This window comes from Canis aureus, chromosome 4 (assembly GCF_053574225.1).
Source record: "Canis aureus isolate CA01 chromosome 4, VMU_Caureus_v.1.0, whole genome shotgun sequence".
Lineage (NCBI taxonomy): Eukaryota > Metazoa > Chordata > Mammalia > Carnivora > Canidae > Canis > Canis aureus.
The window spans coordinates 70,118,228-70,142,841 of record NC_135614.1 but is presented as its reverse complement, the minus strand read 5'-3'; the positions used below and the strand labels follow the sequence as shown (position 1 = coordinate 70,142,841).

The window sequence follows — 24,614 nt, the reverse complement described above, 5'->3', positions numbered from 1 at the left end:
CACAGCTCAGATCTTTTCTTTTAAGATTTTACTTATTTATATGAGAGAGAGACAGTGCACATGAGAGAAATTGAGAGAGCACGAGCAGGGAGGAGGGGCAGAGGGAGAGGGAGAAGCAGACTCCTCGCTGAGCAGGGAGCTCAGTGTAGGGCTCCATCCCAGGATCCTGAGATCATGACCTGAGCAATGGCAGATGCTTAGCTGACTGAGCCACCCAGGTGCCCTACAGCACGGATCTTTAACACAAATTTTCAAAAACAATTCCCATGAGCTAATGGTGTCTTTTTTTAAAGATTTTTATTTATTAATTCATGAGAAACACAGAGAGGAGATAGAGAGAGGCAGAGACACAGGCAGAGGGAGAAGCAGGCTCCACGCAGGGAGCCCAACATAGGACTCGATCCCGGGTCTCCAGGATCAGGCCCTGGGCTGAAGGCGGCGCTAAACTGCTGAGCCACCCGGGCTGCCTCTAATGGAGTCTTTAACTAATAAGGGCAGGAACTGAGTAATAGGAAATCATAGTGAGAAATAAAAGCAAATGAAGAGGAGTCTAGTGATATGTAAGGGTTAATGGCATTAATTTGGTGTCTATTCTGCAGTACCAGTAAGGATTAGCCATGTCTTCACTGTTTAGAAATTCTATAAAAAGAGAGTCTAGAATGATCAAAACAATGGGTGAAATCTCTCTGTGAAGAAAGTAGTATGATCCTTTTCATAGTGAGGTTGCATAAGGGGTATAAGAAGAATATTTTAGAGGTTTTTGTATTTATTTTTCATATAAAAAAGGAGAGAAATTCGTATTTGCCAATATATTGTGTACCTATTGACAGTAGCTCTGACATGTTAGTTCACATTTGATTGATACCAGGTATTTCATGAACGGATTGACACTAGTAAGAGTCAAAAATGACAAGCGTGGGATCCTGAAGGAGTGAGTATTACTGTTTACTACTCCATTAGCTAGTTTGAACAAAACTAACTCTTACAAGTGAACAAGTGGTTTAAAAAGATTTCAGGAAGAAATGCTTATTGAAGATGATACCAATAGTGCAAACACAAGCAAAACAACTAGTAGGAGGAAGAACAGATGTTTCTATTTCTTATACAAGTTTCTCATGAGCCACAATATGGGATTGACATCAAAGCTGCCCAAAACATATCACAAATTTCAAGGAGTTTTTATGAATATATTAATTTGTCATTATAATATGAGTAAGACAATAAAAATTCTATTTATTTCATATAGGCTATCTTAAAATTTTTTCTCTTTTCTACATTTGCATATATTTTGTGTGCATAATATGTTTTTAGAATACTACATTTATAAAGTTTGTTAGTATTTTTTTACTCAGTATATTAGGGATATATAGTAAAAAAAACTTTAATGATATTATTACAGATTTAAAAAGTTTGGAGTGGGATGCCTGGGTGGCTCAGCAGTTGGGCGTCTGCCTTCAGCTCAGGGTATGGTCCTGGAATCCCGGGATCGAGTCCCACATCAGGCTCCCTGCATGGAGTCTGCCTCTCCCTCTGCCTGTGTCTCTACCTATCTCTCCCTCTCTGTGTCTTTCATGAATAAATAAATAAAATTAAAAAAATAAATAAATAAAAAGTTTGGAGTTCATTTGATTAAATGAGTTCAGGATTAGAAACAGACAAATTATGCTCTTGTGTGTGCTTTACTCTTTTGAAAAACTTTATTGTTTCAAAAGTTTATTTAAATTCAATTAGCATATAATGTCTTATTGGTTTCAGAGGTAGAGGTCAGTGATTCATTATCTTATATAATCCCAGTCCTTATTACATCACATGCCCTCCTTAATGTTCATCACTTAGTTATTCTATCTGTTACCCCTCTCTTCTCCAGTGACTCTCAATTTGTTTCCTATGATTAAGGATTTCTTATGGTTTGTCTCCCTCTCTGATTCCATCTTGTTTTATTTTTTTCCTCTATTCTCCTATGATCCTCTATTTTGTTTGTTTTGTTTGTTTTTTTTTTTAATTTTTATTTATTTATGATGGTCAGAGAGAGAGAGAGAGAGGGAGAGAGAGAGAGAGACGCAGGCAGAGGGAGAAGCAGGCTCCATGCACCGGGACCCCGATGTGGGATTCGATCCCGGGTCTCCAGGATCGCGCCCCGGGCCAAAGGCAGGCGCCAAACCGCTGCGCCACCCAGGGATCCCCTCTATTTTGTTTTTTAATTCCATTTATGAGTGAAATCATACGACAATTGTCTTTCTCTGATTGACTTATTTCACTTAGCATAACATCCTCAATGACATTCATCCACATTGTTGCAAATGGCATTTCATTGTTTTGTTGATGGCTGAGTAGTAGTCCATTGTATATGTGTACCACATCTTCTTTATCCATTCATCTGTCAATGGACATCTGGGCTCTTTCCATACCTTGGCTATTGTGGACATTGCTGCTATATACCTTAACGGGCAGGTTCCCGTTTGGATCACTACATTTGCATCTCTGGGGTAAATACCCAGTAGTGCAATTGCTGGGTCATAGAGTAGCTCTATTTTCAACTGTTTGAGAACCTCCATACTGTTTTCCAGAGTGGCTGTACCAGTTTGTATTCCCACCAATGATGTAAGAGGGTTCCTCTTTCTCCCCATCCTTGCCAACATCTGTTGTTTCCTGATTTGTTATTTTTTAGCCATTCTGACTTGTGTGAGGTGGTATCTCATTGTGGTTTTGATTTGTATTTCCTTGATGCCAAGTGACATTGAGCATTTTTTCATGTGATTGTTGGCCTTTTGTATGTCTTCTTTGGAGATGTTTCTGTTCAATGTCTTCTGCCCATTTCTTGATTGGATTATTTGTTCTTTGGGTGTTGAGTTTGATAAATTCTTTATAGATTTTGAATACTAGCCCTTTATTGGATGTGTCATTTGCAAATATCTTCTCCCATTCTGTGGGTTGCCTTTTGGTTTTGTTGACTGTTTCTTTTCCTGTGCAAAAGCTTTTTATCTTGATGAAGTCCCAATAGTTCATTTTTGCCTTTGTTTCCTTTGCCTTTGGAAGTGTGTCTAGCAAGAAGCTGCTGTGGCTGAAGTCACAGAGATTGCTGCCTGTGTTCTCCTCTAGGATTTTGATGGATTCCTGTCTCACATTTAGGTCTTTCTTCCATTTTTGAGTCTATTTTTGTGTATGAGTGAGGAAATGGTCCAGTTTCATTCTTCTACATGTGGCTGTTCAATTTTCCCAACACCATTTGTTGAAGAGACAGTCTTTTTTTTTTCCTGCTTTGTCAAAAATTAGTTGAGCATCCATTTCTGGATTCTCTATTCTGTTCCATTGATCTATATGTCTTTTTTTGTTCCAGTACTGTACTCCCTTGATGATCACAGCTTTGTAATAGAGTTTGAACTCTGGAATTGTGATGCCACCAGTTTTAGTTTTCTTTTTTCAACAATCCTTTGGCTATTCAGGGTCTTTTCTGGTTAAATATAAATTTTAGGATTATTTGTTCCAACTCTGTGAAATAAGTTGATGGTATTTTGATAGGGGTTGCACTGAATGTATAGATTGCTCTAGGTAGCATAGACATTTTAGCAATATTTGTTCTTACGACCCATGATCATGGAATGTTTTTCCATTTATTTGTGTCTTCTTCAATTTCTTTCATGAGTGTTCTATAGTTTTCTAAGTACATACTTTTGCCTCTTTGATTAGGTTTACTCTTAGGTATCTTATGGTTTTAGATGCAATTGTAAATGGGATTGACTCTTTAATTTCTTTCTGTCACATTGTAAGTGTATAGAAATGCAACTGATTTATGTGCATTGATTTTATATCCTGCCAGTTTGCTGAATTCCTGCATGAGTTCTAGAAATTTGGATTTTTTGGGTTTTCCATATAGAGTATCATGTCATCTGCAAAGAGTGACAGTTTAACTTCTTCTTTGCCAATTTAGATGCCTTTTATTTATTTTTGTTCTTTTGTTGTCTGATTGCTGAGGCTAAGACTTCTAGTACTATTTTGAATAGCAGTGGTGATAGTGGACATCCTTCCTGTGTTCCTGATCCTAGGGGAAAAACTCTCAGTTTGAGAATGATATTACTGTGCGCTTTCATATATGGCTTTTATGATATCAACGTATGTTGCCTCTATCCCAACACTGTGAAGAGTTTTCATCAAGAAAGGATGCTGTGCTTTGTCAAATGCTTTTTCTGCATCTATTGAGAGGATTGTATGGTTCTTGTCCTTATTATAAATGTGGTGCATCACATTGATTGATTTGTGGATGTTGAACCACCCTTGCAGCCCAGGAATAAATCCCACTTGGTTGTGGTGACTAATCCTTTTAGTGTACTGTTAGATCCTATTGGCTAGTATTTCGGTGAGAATTTTGGCATCCATGTTCACCAGGGATATTGGTATGTAATTCTCCTTTTTTGGTGGGGTCTTTGTCTGGTTTTGGGATCAAAGTAATGCTGGCTTTATGGAATGAGTCTGGAAGTTTTCCTTCCATTTCTATTTTTTGAAACAACTTCAGTAGAATAGGTATTATTTCTTCTTTAAATGTTTGGTAGAATTGCCCTGGGAAGCCATCTGGCCCTGGACTCATCTGTTGGGAAGTTTTTGATGACTGCTTCAATTTCCTTGCTGGTTATGGGTCTGTTCAGATTTTTTATTTCTTCCTGTTTCAGTTTTGGTAGTTTATATGTCTCTAGAAATTGTGTGTTCATGTGTGCTTTATTCTTAAATGTGGTTTGATTTTAGGTAAATTTTCATCATGATTAATAAACATTTATTGAGAATCTGCTATATGCCAGGTACTGAAGACTGAGAGAAATATAAAATATGCCTTTTGTATTTGAAGGACTTAGACTCTCAATGAGGAGACAAAACAGGTACATAAATAATACTAGCAAAATTATAGAGCCATAAAAAAGGAAGGAAGAAAGATAAGAAGGGAAGGTAGAGAAGGGAAAGAAAGGTACACAAAAAGACCAAGAAAATAGTTTGGCTAAGTGGTACAGAGTGGTACAGCAATTTGTGATTCCTGAGTTAGGGCAGGGGAAGAATTCTGCAATCTTAGGCACTTAGGGAGGGTGGCACTATGAAAAGACTTTGAGGCAGAGCTAAGTCATGGTGGGGGGCAATGCCCTCCCAGCATGGGCAAAGACCTGGAATGAGGGGCAGATGTGCCATGTTCTGGAGACAGTGCATATGGACATCTGCTTGAGTTGAAGTTGAAGGTGCAGGTAGGGGAAGAGCAAACAGCAAAACAGAGAGGATATGGATGAGAAGCCAAAAAGATTGGACTCCATTCTGTAGGTTTAGAAATTACTACATCCCCTAGAAACCTTTCATTTCTGCGTGGAGAGTTCACCCAGTTCAGGGGTATTAGCAATAGCAATGTAACAATGGGTAACAATGAATAATTAAAAAAAAATAATAATAATTGAAAAACCAGTTTGGAGACCATTCTAACAGTCTCTGACTTTGCAGTGTCCTTATTTGACATTTTCTCATCTCTTTGATGGATGGATTTTATAATTAAGCAGGTTTTTTTTTCTTTTTCAGTAAGTACCCAAGAATGTATATTCTCAGAATTCTCTCACATTTTTAGATGTCTTCCTGTTACCTTCATATAGGAAATTACTTTTCCCCCCCTCTCTCAGAAATTTGTGGTCATTATTATCTTATAGCATTGAATTTAGCTATGAAGAAGTCAGAGGCCAGATTTTGTTTTTGTTGTTCTGTAGGAGATTTGTTCGGTCATTCAAGGTACCTGAAGAATTTATTTTTGAAATCTTTGTATTGGGCAGCCCAGGTGGCTCAGTGGTTTAGCACCGCCTTCAGCCTGGGCCATGATCCTGGAGACCTGGGATCAAGTCCCACATCGGGCTCCCTGCATGGAGCCTGTTTCTAGCCTCTGCCTGTGTCTCTGCCTCTCTCTCTCTCTCTCTCAAACAAATAAAATCTTAAAAAAAATAAAATCTTTGTATTTAGTAAATTAACTATGTCTTGTCTTGAAGTTGTATATTTGAACAGTATTTCTAATGCATGTAATCAAAACAAATTTCTTCCTTTATTTCAGGCAGGGATGTATTCATAAATAGCTGTATTTTGTTTTGTTTTTTTCTTAACAGTTTTCCTGTTTGAGTTCTTGGGATCTCTATTTCAGGAACACAAATTCTCACAGATTAAATTACATTTGTCATTCCATTTTCATTAGATTTTCCTTAGTAACTGTTAATATCCAAATTTTTCTCTGCATTTATTATGAATTACTTGAAGTCCGTCCTACATGTGATTAACTGTCTTGGTTTTATTTTCAGGCAATTATATTTTGTTCTTGCAGTATCGAATTTATTTAGAACTATAATGGTGATATTTTTCAGTGTTCGTTTATCTTTGTAACTTAGCTTTGAAATCTACCTTTTCAATTAATTCTTATGATCTTTTTGTCTCTGGACACTTGATTTATTGAATTTACATTCTTATTAAATTTATTTATTGTTTGAGAAACTGGTATAGAACCTATAACCATTCTTTGGTTTATATTACTAGGCTATTCATCTGTTATGCATGTTCACTTTTCCTTTTTCCTTTTTTTGCTATAACATGAATGCATAGTTATCAAATCAATTCTTCTTATTTTGCTTACGCTTAACATGGGCATATACATGTAGATGATCTGTATGCTCCGATATTCAAAATTATCTATTTATTATTATAGTAAATATTTTTGTTTGTTCCTTATCGGTCTCTCCAGGAGAATATGAGCTTCATATTTTAGGAGTTTCGGTGATTCTGCTTCCCTTCATTGTTAGCAGAATGAGTAGCAATCAGTAAGGCAGTCAGGGAACAAGAGAACATTACACAGAGGAAGGAGTTATTTATAATGGCAAGGCACGAGAGAGAGCATAACTTATTTAGGAGTCTCTAGTTTAGCTAAGCAGAGAGAGAGAGAGAGAGAGAAAGGTAGGAATTTTCTTTAAGGCCATGACATGTTTAAGGCATGAGAATCGCACCATAAGGTTCACCTTGGAAAAGTTTCCTGTCACAGAATATGTGTTGAATAGATTGGCAGAAGGCAATGGGAGAGGCAAGGGGACAGTTAGGAGGCTTCTGTGGTAATCCAGGTTGGAAATAATGAACAGAGGACATGCTGGTAGAAATGAAGAGATGGGGGTCACTGGGAAAAATATCAAGGATGTAGAGTGATTACTTATTGGATGTGGAGGCTAGAAAGAGGGAGAAATTGAAGACAATACTGAGGTTTCTGGCATTGTTGCTGGAGCTTTTATATATCTCTCTTAGTCTCTTAGCAGTCTGTATTTTTAATGGCTGCTTATTCATATAGCTTGTAAGCTCCTTGATAGGCCTTCTCGACAACCAACATCACAATGCCTAATATTGAGTTCAGCCCATGGGAAGAATCAATAAATGTAAAACAACCAAGTATGAGATTACAAAAACCTTAGTTATTTCCCTTTTAAGTAGTGCTAATGATATTTTATTTTCACTCTCTCCTCCTCCTGCCCACCCCCTCCCCCAACCCACCATCACCACACAAACGGCTGTGAGGTAGGTAAATGAAATAGAGGAAAGTTAAAAATAGCACAGTCAAGTATAATATGGTACTGAAATCACTGCAATCTCAGGACAGGCTACGTTGCTAAGAGAATACTCTTACCTTCGTATTTCTTGGACATCTTGTTAGTGGTACACCTGTGTTCCACTACTTTTTTCGAAAAAAAAAGCACACTTTTCTTTGTTTCAGTCGAGACACAGTTTTGGATTTCTTTCTCTGTTAAACCTAGGAAGTGGGGTACAAATAAAACATCCTGAGAATGTACCACTGAGGATTGAGAGAAGAGGGGTGTGAGGATCTGAGCACTTGGGAGCTCCAGATACTCTATCAGCTCCATCTTTTCCAATTCCTGTAAGCTGGGATGATTAATAGCTTTCACCTACAGATTCAGTCCCTTTCAGGCCCTGGGATGATCCTGAACAGAGGAAGAATTATGAGTCCCTCCCTTCAACATTGGCCCTAAGAAGCAAATATAAGGGGGCTCATGTTGGCCTCTCCCCTGTTGCCTACACACTATGAGCCTCAAAGCCTGCCTGTCCTACTGGTCATGGCCACTGTAATACCTGCAGATCAAGAGATGAACACATGTTGTCTGTGTACCCCTGTCATGCCTTCTTTCTGGGTCATAGCTGATATTGTGAGGCCTGAGTCTGAGTAAGGCTTCTCACTGAGTAGGTGGTGCTAGGTAGGGAGAGATGGGGGGGCTATGGGATCACACTCATGGAATTGCCCAAAATGCTGAGATGAAAGGAAACCAGAAATTAGGAACACACTAGACAACCCTGCCTTAAGTGTGGGTGGAGAGGATATTTTTTTGTTTTTGTTTTCTTGACAGTCGCCTGTGACGAACAAAGAATCACCAGACCCAAAAGGAAGCCATTAAAGATGTAATCACCAGTACTTACTGGAACCAGGACATCACAAGAATGATAAGGCCACAGGCTCCCTGGTAAGTTCTATTTTTTTAAAAAAAATTTTATTTTTCCTGGGAAGTTCTAAATAAAAGTTCTAAATAAAAGTTGCCCACACTGGCAACCCCACTGGGACCCCTCTCACTCCTGAGAGCTTTCTCTGTATCCTCACTTAATAAAACTCTATTGCTTTACTCACTCTCCTTCTCCCACGAGATTCATTCTTTGACTCTGTGAGGCAAGAGCCTAGCTCTCCCGCCTCAAGTCCACCTCATTTACTCCTGGTCATCACCTAAAAAGGAAATCTTGTTGGTCATCCCTCCTTCTCTGAACAGTCATTCTCATACTTGTCCCCCTGACTCAGCTGCTCATTCTACCTGTATCTCTCCACAACTTTGTTTTCTCTCCAGAATTCTGACTTCCAGATCTATGAACTCTTCTCAGTGTCCTCATTAACTGTTGTCTTCCTTATCTTCAAACAAGCCTGTACTCCTTGTTTCTCCTGCTGTCTCCAAGGGAGGTGGACACTGCCTCACTCCCAGCCTTGGATAGCTGGGGTTGGTATCTTCTCAGCTTCCCAGTGCTGCCATTGGATGACTCTCTAGGTTTACAAGTCTTGTCAAAACCCTGATGCTTTAAGGCTCAGATCATTCAGTTCTAACATCTTTAGTCTTCATTGTTCTTGTCTTTTACCAAACTTCTAAGCATCATTTGTTAAAGAATTTGGCATTTGAGTCACTCTTTTCTACCACCATCCTTGCCTGTATTCTCAATGACATCTAAATCGATGTGACATCAGGGATTAAGTGGGACACAGTGTAGGGAAACAGGTGTGGCTCTTTGTAGGCTGAGGTGGTGCTGCCCATCTGGGGTAATTTGAAAAGAATCAGTTTCCTTTTTCCTAACAGTTTCCTAAGCCTCCTGACCTGCCACCTGAGATACCAAAGTTAGAATCCAGATTTGGTTTTGTTTTTAATGTAACTTATGTAAATTGAAGTATGGTTGACATAAGAGTTCTGTTTTTTTGATGTTTAGTTAAAGATGGCCTTGCAAAACACATGCACAGGAGAGATAGAGTTGTTACTATCTGCTCCTAGGCACCTCAAAGCAAAGTAGTTAATCAAATACCGATATTTAGGGCTGTAGATTACAATCAGCAAAGGACTGTTTTTAGAGCTTGAGGCACAGTTTGGGTGTGATGCTGAAACTGAACTCTAAACCCACAGATCACTGAGAAATGAGGCCAAGTAGAAGGGGCTGGGGTCTTCCTACTTCACAGTATTTTCAATAGTTTGACACAGTTGAAGAGATGCATTATAAGTTGGTAGTGAAAAGTCTTAGTTTGAAGTCCTTATGTTTACTATGCATCTTTAACCCCCCCCCCCAAAAAAAGGTCTAGTTTCTTTTTTGGTGAGGCTGAATAAATATGAGTCATTTTCTTCTGGTAATGTTCTAATAAGTAGGTCGGTCAAATGCTTTGGTCATGTTAGGAATTTAATGCATCTATAGTGCATAGTTACCATCCTTTTTTAATTTTCTCATTAGGTTTTTATTATTTATAAGTAAAAATTAAATTTTATGCATCCAATTCATTAACTATAACATAATTAATTGACTATCAACTTGGTTAATTTCATTTTCCGAGGGCTAACAGAGAATGTTTAAAGATTTGAACGATGAATCCCTTATAAGAACCATGGTGTCAGTCATGCAGTGATTAAAATATCAAGGCTTTATCAGTGATTTTCTGTATAAGCCTTTCTTCCCCTGCATGTCCTGTAGCTTGCTTCCTGACCTCTACCCAGTTGCTGAGTGATGCAACACTTGGCCTCTCAAACCTGCATGTCCCTCTGATGTGGCACAGAGACAAGTATTTCAGAAATATCCTGAGCTACTCTGACTGGGCAAAGGTCAACAGTGTTAGTCAAAAATGTCATAGAGATAAATGATGGGGGCTATAATTGTTCTCTTCCAGTTCAGAGTAAGAAATGAGTTCTCAACAAAAAGAGTTTAAAATTACTATCTTGCATATTATGATATCTTAATTGTTTAATGTTTTTACCATATTTCTGAAATTCTTTTCACCTAGCACACTGAAGCAATGTCAACTTCTATTCAAGGTTTTAAATTGACTATGGGACATGGAACAATAGAGGAGTAAATGAAGGATGCAAATAAAAAGCAATTTAATTTTGTCTTCCTCTTCTTGGGGGAGAAAGGGTACCATGAAATATTCAGGTTATGTTTTTGAAATTAATGACAAGGGATACAATTCTATTGAATAAAGCAAATAAAAACTAAGCCTATACTCTAGTTTTATGGCTAAACAAAGGGAGAAGAAATGGAAAAAGAGGAGGAGGCCTGAATATATATTCATCTAGAGAGCAGGCAAAAACAGGTAAGCATACCCAGCAGAGAATTCCATTTTATTGAAATATATTTCTGTCTGGATGTGCTTCATCTTAACCATGATTAAAACTGTGCACGATATTATTATTGTGACTCAGATATAAATACATATATACTTATTGAATATAAGAATACGTATTACATATATTAAATATAGAAATATATTTAATTGAACATATATATACACATTATACAGTGTATATAAATGTTTTATATATATATTATGTGTGTATATGAAGATGTAAGTGTATATGGTCATATATTTCTAGTTTCCTATCATATCTCACATTCCCTTTCTTTCCCTTATTATATACATCTGTTTCTACCTCTATAGAGAAAGAGATGGAAGGTGAGAATGTTTTAGTAGGAAAGTATAGCTCATCACTTCATTTTGGTCATGGGTCTTCAACCATTAAAATGCTGGAAGGTTAATTAAAGATTCAAATAGTTCTTTAACTGACCTGATCTCTAAGCCTTTAGAGGCTTTGCTCTGAATGCATGATGAATATAGTTGATCAAGTGAGAAATTATTTTCTGGGCTACAGCAGTAAGTGACCAAAATAATTTCATCCTAGGGGTGAGACAAAAACCAATCAAGGGCCAGAAATTTCCCCCAACCATTTTTGCTCAGTATTAACGTGGCATTCTCATGGCAAGCAATATCAAATTCATCATACAAATAATGCTCCAGTGGAAAGGATAACTGAAATGGAACATAAGAATTAGGCAATATGGTAAGCCTACCACAGCATAAATCTTTTGGATTTCAGTAACTCTGTCAGATAAAAATTTGGGGGGGAGGGCCCTCTTCCTGAGGGTCCTTCTCAAAGACATTTATCCCGTCTTTGCTCTTAGGAAAGCAGATCATGAGGGATATCTGGTCACTTAAAGTCTGGAATAACTCAGAGCAGCCACATTAACCATTAGTATTTGCCATCATGAGATGTAAGAACAGAGGGCCTGATACTCTGTTGACCCCAGGGTTGGCTTGATATTGTCTTTTTAAACAAATTCCTGATTTCTTTTTTTTTTTTTAAAAGATATATTTATTTATATGATAGAGGAGAGAGAGAGAAAGAGAGAGAGAGAAGGTGGGGGGAGGGGCAGAAGGAGAGAGAGAGAATCCTGAAGCAGACTCCAGGCTGAGTGCAGAGCTGGTCGTGGGACATGATCCCAGGACCCTGAGATCATAACCTGAGCCAAAACCAAGAGTTGGCCACTCAATGGGCTGCACCACACAGGCACCCCCTGATTTCTTTTGTATAAAATTACAGGATCAAGAATTCTTATTTATCTGGGGCAATTGGTTAGTTAAGTTCTGGTTACCATACAGTTTCCTAACCGTGACCTTAAGAGACACGTGATAGAATCATTACAAGGGCCCTGTGTCATTTCACAAAAGGAGTCTGAAAGCAAATTTATCCAAGGTGCTTAAGCTGTAATAATAACTAATATTGGCAATTTAAGTTAATAGTTAAGAAACCAAGATTTATTTATAAACCAAGGTTTATATTGTTATTTCACATGTAAGCAGAAAAAATCCTTAATTATATCCCAAAACATATAGTTGCAAACTTTCCTTGAAAGAGTGCTTCTCATCCGGTTTCAAGTTTTATCACCAGTTGGTGCATATCTAACCCATATTTAGTCCCTAGTCAAGTCCTTAACTGTTCTTTTATCTTATGCCCTTGGCTTTTACTTAAAAAATCATTAAAAGAAAAAGACTACTAGCAAATTTGTTATAATTATTGTTCTATAAAATGTATTATCTCCTATAAAATTGCTATAGGTAAATTATTTTTTAGAGTTTAGTTCCAGAACAAATTTCATTTTTCTTGAGATAGTAGCATGCATCTGTCTTTTAGGTTACCACTACAGTGTAGCTTATGATGTTTCTAGATGTCAGGAAATACAGAAACAAATCTAATGTCCAATCAAAGAGGTTAAGTATATTTACTTTTTCTTCTTTTTTGGTCCTAATTTTCTATTTTTGTTTACTTGAATATGTACCTTTTGGCTGTTCTCCCTATCATTTTGGATATAAAGTGGAGTCTAAAAGTCAATAAAGAAGAATTAAAATGATAGAATAAGAGAAAAATGAATTGCATGTAATCTAATCAGAAAAATGGGTTGGGGAGGGGGTGGTGACTGCAGAAAACCTACCTGAGTTCCTGAGTTCCTCAGCACTATATTGGTAGAGGAGGTCATACACACCACCCAGGGAGCCAGAGGTATAATAGTGAGTTCCAAAGTCATCGAATATCCGGCTATACAAGGCAAAGTTGTATTCTAGAGGCAGGTGGTTAAGTGCTTTCAAAAAGACGTCAGAAAGCTGCAGATCTTTAGTTTTCATTGTGAAGTTTAAAACTTCTATCACTTTATGGATCCTAGTAAAACTAGAATCCTAAATGGAGAGGAGAAAAGAGGGGGAAAAAAAAAAGAAAACAAGATAATTAAAGGTAATGAAAGCTTGAAGTGTCAAGCATTTAAATGTTATCTATTTATCACTAGCTTCATCCCAACCATAGCACACTAACAACTTTAACTCTCTATGGCACGTGCTCACACACAAAATTAGAATTTTCATTTTATTTCCTCAAAGTCCTGAACAAATGAGATTATCTCAGTAATGTAAACTCTGTGGCTGAGGCATAGGTTTGGTAGACAGATCTACCAAAAACTAATCAATTATCAGAAAAGTAAATCTTTCACTCTTGATTGTCAATCATGGTTGTGTCCCTACTGAGTGTTTATTTAGAAATCCTTGCTAACAGGAAACCTTGGAAAAGGACTGCATAAAGTTTTAATTGGAAGTTTGCAACTGAGATTCAAGTCACAGCTCTGTTCCTAACTGGGAAAAGGTGTTTACATTTCTGAGTCCCCAGGAGTCTGTGAAATGTGACCAGGTGCACAGATGAGTGCATTGGGTCACATACCACATCCCTTTCAACTCTAAAATGCTATGATTCAGAATTACTTAGGTTTAAAACTAAACAAAATTATTTATATTCTTTCTCCTCTAAGCATAAACAGAAATATTTGTTTGAGGGTTTTTTTTTTAATCATTTCTTGTTATGTCTGGTTAATTTATGATTTGGTGGTTGGTATTGTACCCAAATCTTGTTCCATTAAATTGTCCTTCTATATACTCACTGAGTTTTATGAGTGTATCCATATGTACAGTACTTTTTAAAAATTTTTATATACTTTACCTCTCAATTTTAGCAAACTGTAGTGTTTGAGTAATAGCAGAGAGAGAAGCATATTTTAGCAAAAGAAATTTATCACAGCTATAAATTATTAAATAGCTATTTTCCTGTGTGCTATAATTATGGGATAAAATGGCTGCTAACACAAAAGAAAAGAAACAATCACAAGGATTGAAAAAGAGTCACCATTCACTCTCTTCCCTCTCTCTCCCCTACCCTTTTCCAACCCTGCCCTCTTCCTGCCTTTAACACATTTATCGCTCAGCTACCTCAGATGCTATGGACACAGGAACGCACAAGATAGACAAAGTTTATCCTTTTGAGGAGCTTACATTTTCAGTGTTCATTAATTCTTTTTCAAGTTTAATACTTGAATTTTGTCATAGAACCATGGCTTTGGAAGTTTGGGGGGACATTCTGTTTTTAGTAAGAAGTACACTCACTTCCAGAGTATCTGAACTGTCCATGCAGACACGGGCATTGAAATGCATAGCCCAAAATTTCCAGGTTGCTCTACAAACTAAATTGTAAAAAATACAAGCAAAACTTTGTATTTATATTGTAAAAAATACAAGTGAAACTCAACTCAGCACAAGTACACACACTTATGAAGTACATGCACTCATGCTGGGAAAATAAGACTAAAAAATGACATGGCAGTAGGTTATTAACCATGTATGATCTGTTTTTATATTCTGAGAAAACTTGCTTTATTTTCATCATCTTTTTGTGGGTTCAGCTTCAAAAAGTAATTCAGAAAAGCACTGAATCTTACTAAGACAACTAGTCTTTGAAACAGAATATTTGCACAACAAATGTTTAGTCAGATCTGAAAATTATGTATTAAATAAATAAAGCATTAAGCTCCACTGAAGGGCTTGGATTGATTTTCAAGTGTGTAGTGACTTGTTTTCATTATTTGAAGACTAAGAGAGGTTATAGTAGCATTTTCTACTTAACCTGAGATTCCTTATTTTTGTGGAGTCTAATCAAAGATGTTGGGTTGACCTCGATGAAGTTGACAATTTTGTAAGTCAAAAATGGTTGTATATCAGCAATTTCATAAGTTCCAACAGATAATATGAATAGCCTAAAATGTTTCCACTTTGGGGCAGACTATAGAGGATCAATAACAACCGTTTATCCACAGATAAGGGTTTTACAAGTGTTCTCTAGCATGTCTGAAACATTTATAAACCAATTCTGTGAAGCAAATCTTAATGTTGAGACTGATGTATATATCTATGTCCCTTTCAACATCTCCGTTTCCCTGTTTATCATGAACTATATTTTAAAGCAGTTGTTTCCAATCCTGGATATGATATTAGAGTGAGCTGGGGGACTTAAAAAAAAGAAAGCCAGAATCACATGACCAATCCCAGATATTCTGAATCAGTAAGTTAAGAGACGGGCCGCGGGATATATTTTTACTTCCTAGTAATTCTGATTCTAACTTGTTTTAAGCATGGGGGGATGGGCTAAATGGGTGATGGGCATTAAGGAGGGCATGTGTTGTGATGAGTACTAGGTATTACATGTCAGTGATGACTCATTATATTTTACTCTTGAAACCAATACTATACTAAATGTTAACTAACTTGAATTTAAATACAATCTTGGAAGAAAAAAAAGAATATAATTGGTATTGCTCAACCATAAAAAAGGATGAAATCTTGCTATTTGCAATGATGCGGAATATGCTAGAAGAGTATAACTCTAAGTGAAGTAAGTCAGTCAGAGAAAGACAAATATCATATGATTTCATATGTGAAATTTAAGAAACAAGACAAATGAGCAAAGAGAAAAAGAGAGAGAGATCAAAAACCAGACTCTTAATTATATAGAAAAAACTTATGGTTGAGTGGGGGCAGAGGGGGCATGAGTAAAATAGGTGATGGGAATTAAGGAGTACACTTATGATGAACACCAGGTGATGTATGGATTGTTGTATCACTATATTGTATACTTGAGACGAATATGACACTGTATGTTAACTAACTGGAATTAAAATAAAAACTTAAAGGAAAAAAGAATATAATTTGGTAAGTCTGAGGGATACTAGGCTACCTATTACTTCATGTGATAAAAAGAAAACTTGACACATGGTAGATATCTGATAAATATTTCTTGAGTTAAAAATAAATATATGGACTAATTTACTCCTCTGTAAAATATTAAAAAGATCTACTCTGATTCCCTTAGAGTTCTTTTGAAGATAAATGAAATGCCTAGGAAAATTATAAAGTGCTATAAAATATCTTATTTATGTAAGCATATGAATGGATGACTAAATTAAAATATGAAAGGCACTATGATACACGCATAGGAGGAACCTTAAAATGGTGCCCTCCAGCTGCTGGTCCCCTTTGTTCCAGTGTTGGTAACTTTTCTCACCTCCCCCTTCAGGTTCCATGATTCAGGGCTCAGTCTTCCCATATATCTCTTCGGAAAAAACAAATAATATACAGTGGTGGTTGTAGTGAGGAACAGATACTATTTTAAAAGACATTTGTAAATGTCTGAAAATGTCTAATAGAAATCTATCTCCTAAATCATTTAAGAGTTGAAAAATACGTCCAGGAGTTTTAATATACAAACAATAAAAGAAAAAGGAACAGAAGAAGAATGGTTGATGGATGAAGATGTATCTTTACATATTGAAGGAGTTTCACTGGTTCCTGGTAAGACTAATGGAAGAAATCTATTACTTAGATACAACCTAAATTCTAACAACAATAAAAATTATAAATTTCCAGATAGAGGAAGTAAAGGGGAAAAAAATCAGCTTTGCACGTGATTTTTCCTATGCAACAATGAAAAGTAGAAGATAGTGGAATAACATCCACAAACCATCAAGAACAGAAGACTATGGTCCAATATTCCTATATTTGGCCCAGATATTCCTTTATTGCTCAGGGGAAATGTATGCATTTTAGATATATAAAGATTTAAGGAGTAAATTTATAGACACACACAATATATATATATATAAAATATAACATAAAATACTATGAACTTAGAACTTGTGTTATGTGAGGAATCCCCAAATAGAGAAGAATCAGAATAAAATAAAATTAACATATGTAATATAAAAATGAACACAAAAAAATCCCAATGAATACCTTAGAACACAAAGGTTTTGAACTATCCAAACTGACGTTTTGGAGGCCTGTAATGATAGTGGTGGGGGAACAGAAAGCTAGATACATTCTCAAGGAGATAGTGGGGATGGGGTGTAGGGAACTTAAACATCTTTTGGGGGGTTATAGATATTACTTCATGCAATAAAAGGAAAACATAGGTTTAATTATGCGTGTTAATTAAAGAAAGATAATCACAAGCAGAATTTAAAAGTTTAGTAGAACTTTGAAAATGACCAAAAGGACAGAAAGCAATAAACAGAAATGTGACAAAGACAGCAAATTAAAATAGGAAACAGCAACAAAATAAAATGAGTAAGAAAAATTTGAAACGGAAGAAATATGATCAATTATTTCAGTATATTAAATCGAAGAGAGCAGGATTTCCCTAGCAAAGGCCTGTCAGATTATGTTAAAAAAGCAAAGTTCTGGGACGCCTGGGTGGCTCCATGGTTTAGCGCCTGCCTTTGGCCCAGGGCGTGATCCTGGAGTCCCTGATGGAGTTCCACATCGAGCTCCCCACATGGAGTCTACCACTCAATCTGTCTCTCTGCCTCTCTCTCTCTCTGTCTCTCTGTCTCTCATGAATAAATAAATAAAATCTTAAGAAAAAAAAAAAGCAAAGTTCTGTTACATGTGGTTTATAAAATATACATCTGAAACATTAAGTACAACTTTAGAGAGACCGCAACCATAAATACAGCCAAATAGATGCATCATTATTTGTATTACTTCTATAACTTTTGAAATCAGATATAACAAAGTAAATCTATTTATTTATTTTTATTTTATTTCTTTAATTTTTATTTATTTATGATAGTCACACAGAGAGAGCTAGAGAGGCAGAGACACAGGCAGAGGGAGAAGCAGGCTCCATGCACCGGGAGCCCGATGTGGGATTCGATCCCGAGTCTCCAGGATCGCGCCCTGGGCCAAAGGCAGGCGCTAAACCGCTGCGCCACCCAGGGATCCCCAAAGTAAATCTATTTAAATTTGCATTAGAAATCTTACTGGTTTGATGTAATAAACTCTCCCGTTCTAATTACATGATTGCTGGAATTGGAGTTAATTTTTCAAAAAGAATAAAATGATTTGGAACCATTTTGATTACCTTTTTATGGGAGGCTTGAATGGCTTGTTTGAAGGCAGAGTTATGGGTGGTGCTTTGAGTTTTCTTTGAGGAATAAAAAATTGGTATATAAAGACTGCTCTGCTCTTCGCCCCCAAATAAACCTTGTTGATTTTCATTCTTTGTAAGAGAAATTAAGTCCTTGTAGAAATCTGTTTCCAAATCATCTTCTTTAGTTTGTACCTGGAGAAAAATCAGTATAAAATAAGACATAATTTAGGAAATATTAGAGCTACTTGTTAAGAACTAATGCAATGATCCTTCATTCCTTTATGCATTCAATAAATATTTGTTGAAGACCCATTTTGCTAGAAATAAAGGAAAAGTTAGTTCCCTGCCCTCAGGGAGTTAATAGCTTAGTTAGGGAAATAAACAATCACAGACAATACAATGTGGGAAGTGCTGTGCTGCTAATGGGATTGGCATTAATAACCATAAAACCCAGAGAGGCCACACCAGGTAAACCTTCACCAAGGAAACTACTAAACTGAGACTTAACAGGGTAATAAGCAACAAGGGCTAGTTTTAGTCGGCTTGGGAATTTGATGCTCTTCGAAATCTAATCGAAGGTATCTTCCCCAAAACTGAGGCCTAGAAAAGGGAAGGACAAATGCTGTCCTTCCTCACTCTGGTTCCATTCCCACCCACTTAGCCTCCTCCTAGATGTTGAGCATCAGCACGCTACTGGTTATGTCTGTGGGACAGAAGATAAAGAATCAATTGGCTTGGCCTGGTGGGTGGTTATCAGCCTTCACTGCCTAGGTCTGGAAAGTGGAGAAAAACACAGCCCGTGGGACTTGACTTGAACTAGGAGTGGAGCAGGAATTTTCCAAGTACAAGTTAAATTTCTATTATGCTTATGCTGGTAAAAAGAGACAATAGATGATTAAAAAAAAAAAAGAAGAAGAAGTTGCAAAGTAAATTGATTTAAGAGTACTTTATGTTGGAAGATGCTTGGGTTTGCAATGGAAAAATTTCTTGTTTTAAAATATTCAGTATTAAAATGCACTGTGAGGCAAACCACATGTCACAATCAAATAGCTTGTACAATTAGTGAAGAAAAGACAAAATAACCCAGCTGCAAGAGTCTTGCTCAACAGTAAGATGCAGTCAAAAGTTCAGTGCTTCTTTCAGATAATACAGTGCATGCTAGTTAGCATTTAAAGGGCCCCAAAATGAAGCTCTTCAGTTAGCAATGAAGCAATACAATCCTATTGAAATATAGCTGCTGCCATTTCTTTACCATTTCTCTAAAAAGCTCAGACTATAAATATTTTGTTTTATGAATTAGCTTTTACACAAGAAAAGATGTGTCAGCTTAAAGGAAAAGATACTAGCTTGGTAGTTTTGGAATGTAGGTGAGATTTGGTGGGGTGAGGTCCAGAGCCTAAGAAAAAATTATTTTTTTTCTAAGATTTTTATTTATTTATTCATGAGAGACATAGAGAGAGAGGCAGAGACACAGGCAGAGGGAGAAACAGGCTCCATGCAGGGAACCCAACGTGGGACTCTATCCTGGATCTCCTGGATCTCCTGGATCTCCTGGATCTCCTGGATCCTGCCCCAGGCTGAAGGCTGCGCTAAACCACTGAGCCACTGGGGCTGCCCTCAAGAAAGAATTCTTGAGACATCTTTGATGCAAGTGGTGGATTTATTAAAGCACGGGGACAGGACCCTTGGGTAGGAAGAGCTGCTACCCCTGGGGTTATGAGGGGTGGCTGATTATATACTTGGGAATTGGGAGAAGATAAGGAAAAGGGAGGTTTCAAAAGCATTTTCGTATGTTAAAGACTCAGTGGATACTGGAGGCCTTGCCATTGTCAAGTTAAGATTGTTTTTCCTTCTAGCAAGGCATTAACATTAAGACAATTGGGAGCTATGTGGAGGAACGTACTTTCTGTCAGCTTCAAGTATCTGTCAATGGGCTGCAGGTTAGAAGGACATTTAATTTTATCTACATCTCCTTCTGGAAGCTACAGTTATTGATAAAAATGCTCTGTTCGTGTAAATCACTAAGACATCTGTAAACTGAGGGAGGCTCTTGTCTTGCAGAATTGTGGTCTCCTTAAGTTAACCATTTGTTTTTCCTTTCCTTAGCCTTAGGGCAGTGAGGAGTGCCTGAGGAATATCACACAGATCCCACCTGGGGGGAGTGTGGATTGTAGGGTGTCAGCTTGTGCTTTGTCCTCAGCTAGCCTTCTGCTCCCTCATCAGAAGGTATCCTGGGCAGAAGCTAAGAGAAAATCTGCCATGTAATTAAGTTGGTGGAAGAACAGGTTTATGGGGAGCAGGGATGAAAAATTAGACTGAACTGGGAAACTGGAGCCAGGGCTTTTGGGGGGCCCTGAGAAAGTATTTGGATTAACTTCTAAAGGAAGATTTTGCATATAGTAGATTCTTTAAAAATGTTAATTGAATGAATGAAAAAGTGGAAGTGTTACCATCACTTTTGTGTTTTGTAAAGATCACAGTAAAGTATAGTTAACTAAAGTGGAGGCAAGGAGAGCCATTGCAAGAACTGTTGAAATGAGCCCAGTGAGACAGGATGATGGCCAAGGCTAGGGGAGCTGTGGCTGGGTAGAGAGAAACTGGGGCATTTGCAAGATATTTGGGAGGAAAGTTCACAGAAGTCTTTGAGGGAGTAGATATTGGGGTGGAGCGGGGAGGCTGGAGAGATGATGGGAATGCTGTTCCATGAAAGGGAATATAGAATGACAAGGCAACTTTTGAAAGCATAGATTTTCCCAGGAAGATGTTAACCAAACTGGGGGGGTGGGGGGGTGGGGGGGGTGGGGAGGTTTTAATCTTCATTTACATATATTACATACATCGCAGAGCCCATCCATCCTCACCATCTATAGATCCGGTGGGCTGATGACCTAGGATTCAATGTGTGTCAACACTTTTACTTTTGTGTTTGAAGAAAGGAGGTGGGTTTGCAGAAAGGAGCAGAGGAGAAGTAAGAGGAACTAGGGGAATGGAAAGGATGAGGTGGCACCTGGTTTCCTGTGCTGTGAGCCTTAGAGGTAGGACCTAAGGTTGTGATTTCATACGGGATTTGGGGAATTTTTGAGGGATTGCAGAGATATGAAGGTTCTCAGGCTTTGGGGCGCAGTAAGAGGCCACATCTAGGTAGGCCAATGCATTGCTAAGTATCAAAGTCTAGCAGTAACTGTATTCTGCAGTTTGCTGCTGACAGCAAATGCTTAGCACACAGCCAGTAGCAAAGCAGTGCCACCTAGAAAAAAGGAGGAATATTCTTGAGTAAGTGGTACAACTCTGGGGCCTGGTGCAGGGATCATATGGTGACTGAGCTCAGCAGTTAGGGGCTGGGGGTCCCCCGGGAGCAGAATTCTTCCTATGGTCTTCTAATCTGACTTCCCATCCAATGCCTTCTCTTCCCTTCCTTTTAGGAGCCTCTCTCATCTTTGCATACCAGCCACCCCATTACTTCATTTATCTTAATGAACGCCAATACTATAAGAGAAAGGAAGTCAGATGCCTGCTGAATTTCTTCTCTGTTGTTTTCAGTAAAGCACAGCTTAGATTTGCACAGTTGCCTGCTCACAGCCTGAGCAAAGTAATACAGAGATCACTGAAAAATCAACCAAACTCTTGTGACCTTGGATCTGGTTATTGACCTTCCTCAGGAGTTGTCTGTTACCTAAAACTCAATGACATATAGTTAGAGATCAACTCAGGTAGTTTCTTAAGGTTTGACAAATTTTAGATCTACATTGTTAATGAAAGGACTCTTTTTTATTCTGAATGAGGATTTTTAGACTGTATTTCCTGATGTAACTAGCCATCCAGACTTGGGTTACCAAGTTATGTGAGTGGGTCCAGTGGTCTGCTGGTAAATGTTTAAAAACCAGTGCTCTGGGAAGGTGAAAACCTGTGATTTACTATAGCACTTGCCATTGGTTATAGTGCATATATCCCTACCATAGCTGATTCAAGCTACCTCTGTGGTACCTCCTAATTCAAACTTGGAAAGAGATGTATGGTAGCAAATTATTATACAGCATTTTCATAACACATATACAATAGATGTAAGTAACCTCAAGAGCCTCGATGGGAAAATGTAGCAAAATAATGAAGAGTTGATAAATTTTGAGTAATTATCACCTATGTTTTTAATATTTTAATTGTAAGGCTACATATTTAATATTTAGTGATGTCTATGTTTATAAACTAGCTTGCAAAGTTCCTAAAAATTCAGCAATTGGCTCTTGTAATCTGGAAGAGCTTGCTCTAGCACAACATTGGTGAACCTCACAGATGATACCTTTTAAACGACCGTTTATGAAAGGTACTCAAACCCGGCATGTATTGCATGGTTGTTAATATCTTTCTTGCTATTACTGTCAAGGTCTCATCTAGCTCAGGCAGCAGGGCAGTAGGAGCCAGGAGTTCTAATTCTGATGTGCCATTTACTTGTTGCATAACTCTGAGAAATTTGTCTAACTTGGATCTTCTACTGGTACAACAGATATAAACAATCTTCTATTTTTCTGGGAAGGATATTATGGGAATTGAGTAAAACAATACATGCAAAATACTTTCAAAACTCTAAGTATAAAATGTTTAGATAACAAATTTGCCCTCATTCTCATGAGCCTAATTTAACATGTGACTTGTAAAACTGCATGAAATAGATGCTTGCTGAGAATATAGGCAGTATTTGCAGGGGAGGATTACTGTATTTTAAAAGTAAGCATATGGATTGTTTAAGTGCTAGAAGACATCCTCCAACATAACAGTATTATATGTAAATGTTTGCATGTTAGCTCTGTCTCCAAAGGTTATTCAATACGATACATCTCAAGAGTAATGGTATTATTGACAGAATTACTATCTTTTTGGAACAATGTCTCATCCGAGTTCCTATTTAGCATACCAGTGACACCTTTTCCACCTTCCTTGGTAGTGGTGGACCCTCTGGGATTAGCATCTTCTGGATCTGTGGGGAGATGGTGGGCAGTTTCTTTACATGGTCAGAAGTCACTTGTTACCCTTGTCACTTCTATCTTCAGGCAGAGATCAGACTCCTCAGGGTCAGCCTCCCAGAAGGTGTTTGAATTAGGCAATTGGGCCCCAAAGGCATTCCCTTTGTCCATGAATACATATTAAATGGCTTTAAATTGAGCTGATCAAATTAGAAAACTATGTGTATTTATATCTATATCTATATATCTATATCTATCTATCTATCTATCTATCTATCTATCTATCTATCTATATAAAAGGTTTTCTAAAGGAAGGATTGAATGACTTTTGTTGAATCCAGAGAGCAGTCTCAGAAATCACTGGACCCCCTGAAATTCACTCTAGCATGTCAAAATGTTATGCATGGGTATTACCATTAAAATCTTGGCTTTCCTGTTTCTCTTATCATACTTTAAAAGAAATAGATTGTTTACTTTTAGTTCAACAATTTTGGAGTACTTATCATGCATAAGGCAGTAGGCTAGATCTGGGAGTATTGCTCATTTCACTGAGGAAAACAAAGAGAAAACCAAATCAACTAATAAAATAGGAAGAAAGGTAAGAAGAACTACCCCTGTGACATTTAGCTTCATCTTGATTTTTTTAAGAAGCCAGGCACTCTTTTATGTCTAAGTATTGTGGCTCTCTGAGAGAATTAGCTATGGTAGGAGAAAATTTGGAATCAAGCAAACCATTTTGAGCGGGAGAAGGTACAGCTAAATATTCACTGGAGAAAGCACGGACTCTGGAGTTTGGGAAACCAGAGCTTGAATATCTAATCCATGACTTACGCGCTGCTTGACTATGGACAAATTGGTTACATTAGTTTTTTCATCGGTAAAAGTGATGATGACAACACTGACCTCACTGGGTTGTGGAAGGATCAAACACCAACCTAGAATGGGTGATTTAAAATGTTCATTACCTTTGTATTTTCTCGTTTCATTCATCAATAACTTTTCATTGGAAATTTAGCTTATAATCACTGTCAGCATTGGAGTGCCGCCATGATAGGTTGTCATACCTCAAAGTTGACATTCTCCAAATTGGCCGGAACTCGGTATGGATTACTTGCTTTACTGCTTTTGACAGTTTTACATATTCCTCCAGTGAAAGAGTTATCAAGGACCTCTCCTCTGGGCTCTCCTGCTAGAAAATGAAACCTGCAAACAAAGTAATTTTCAAGAATTCAATAGATGTAGAGCAATCTTTAAAATTTACCATACTTTTATATGAAAGAAATTCCTTTCTTAGACATTTTTGACT

At 37.4% G+C, this 24,614-nt stretch overlaps 1 protein-coding gene across 9 annotated transcripts in view; it reads right to left on the bottom strand.

The window, feature by feature from the left end:
* C6 (complement C6) overlaps positions 1 to 24,614 on the bottom strand; it is a 95,113-nt gene that overhangs the window by 22,163 nt on the left and 48,336 nt on the right. For all 9 annotated transcript variants that reach the window (XM_077896097.1, XM_077896098.1, XM_077896099.1 and 6 more), the window contains 4 exons: positions 24,373 to 24,511; positions 18,342 to 18,542; positions 13,045 to 13,285; positions 7,664 to 7,786 (listed from right to left, as the gene is read on the bottom strand). In XM_077896097.1, the coding sequence (XP_077752223.1) occupies positions 7,664 to 7,786; positions 13,045 to 13,285; positions 18,342 to 18,542; positions 24,373 to 24,511 (704 nt within the window). The remainder of the gene's footprint in view (positions 1 to 7,663; positions 7,787 to 13,044; positions 13,286 to 18,341; positions 18,543 to 24,372; positions 24,512 to 24,614) is intronic.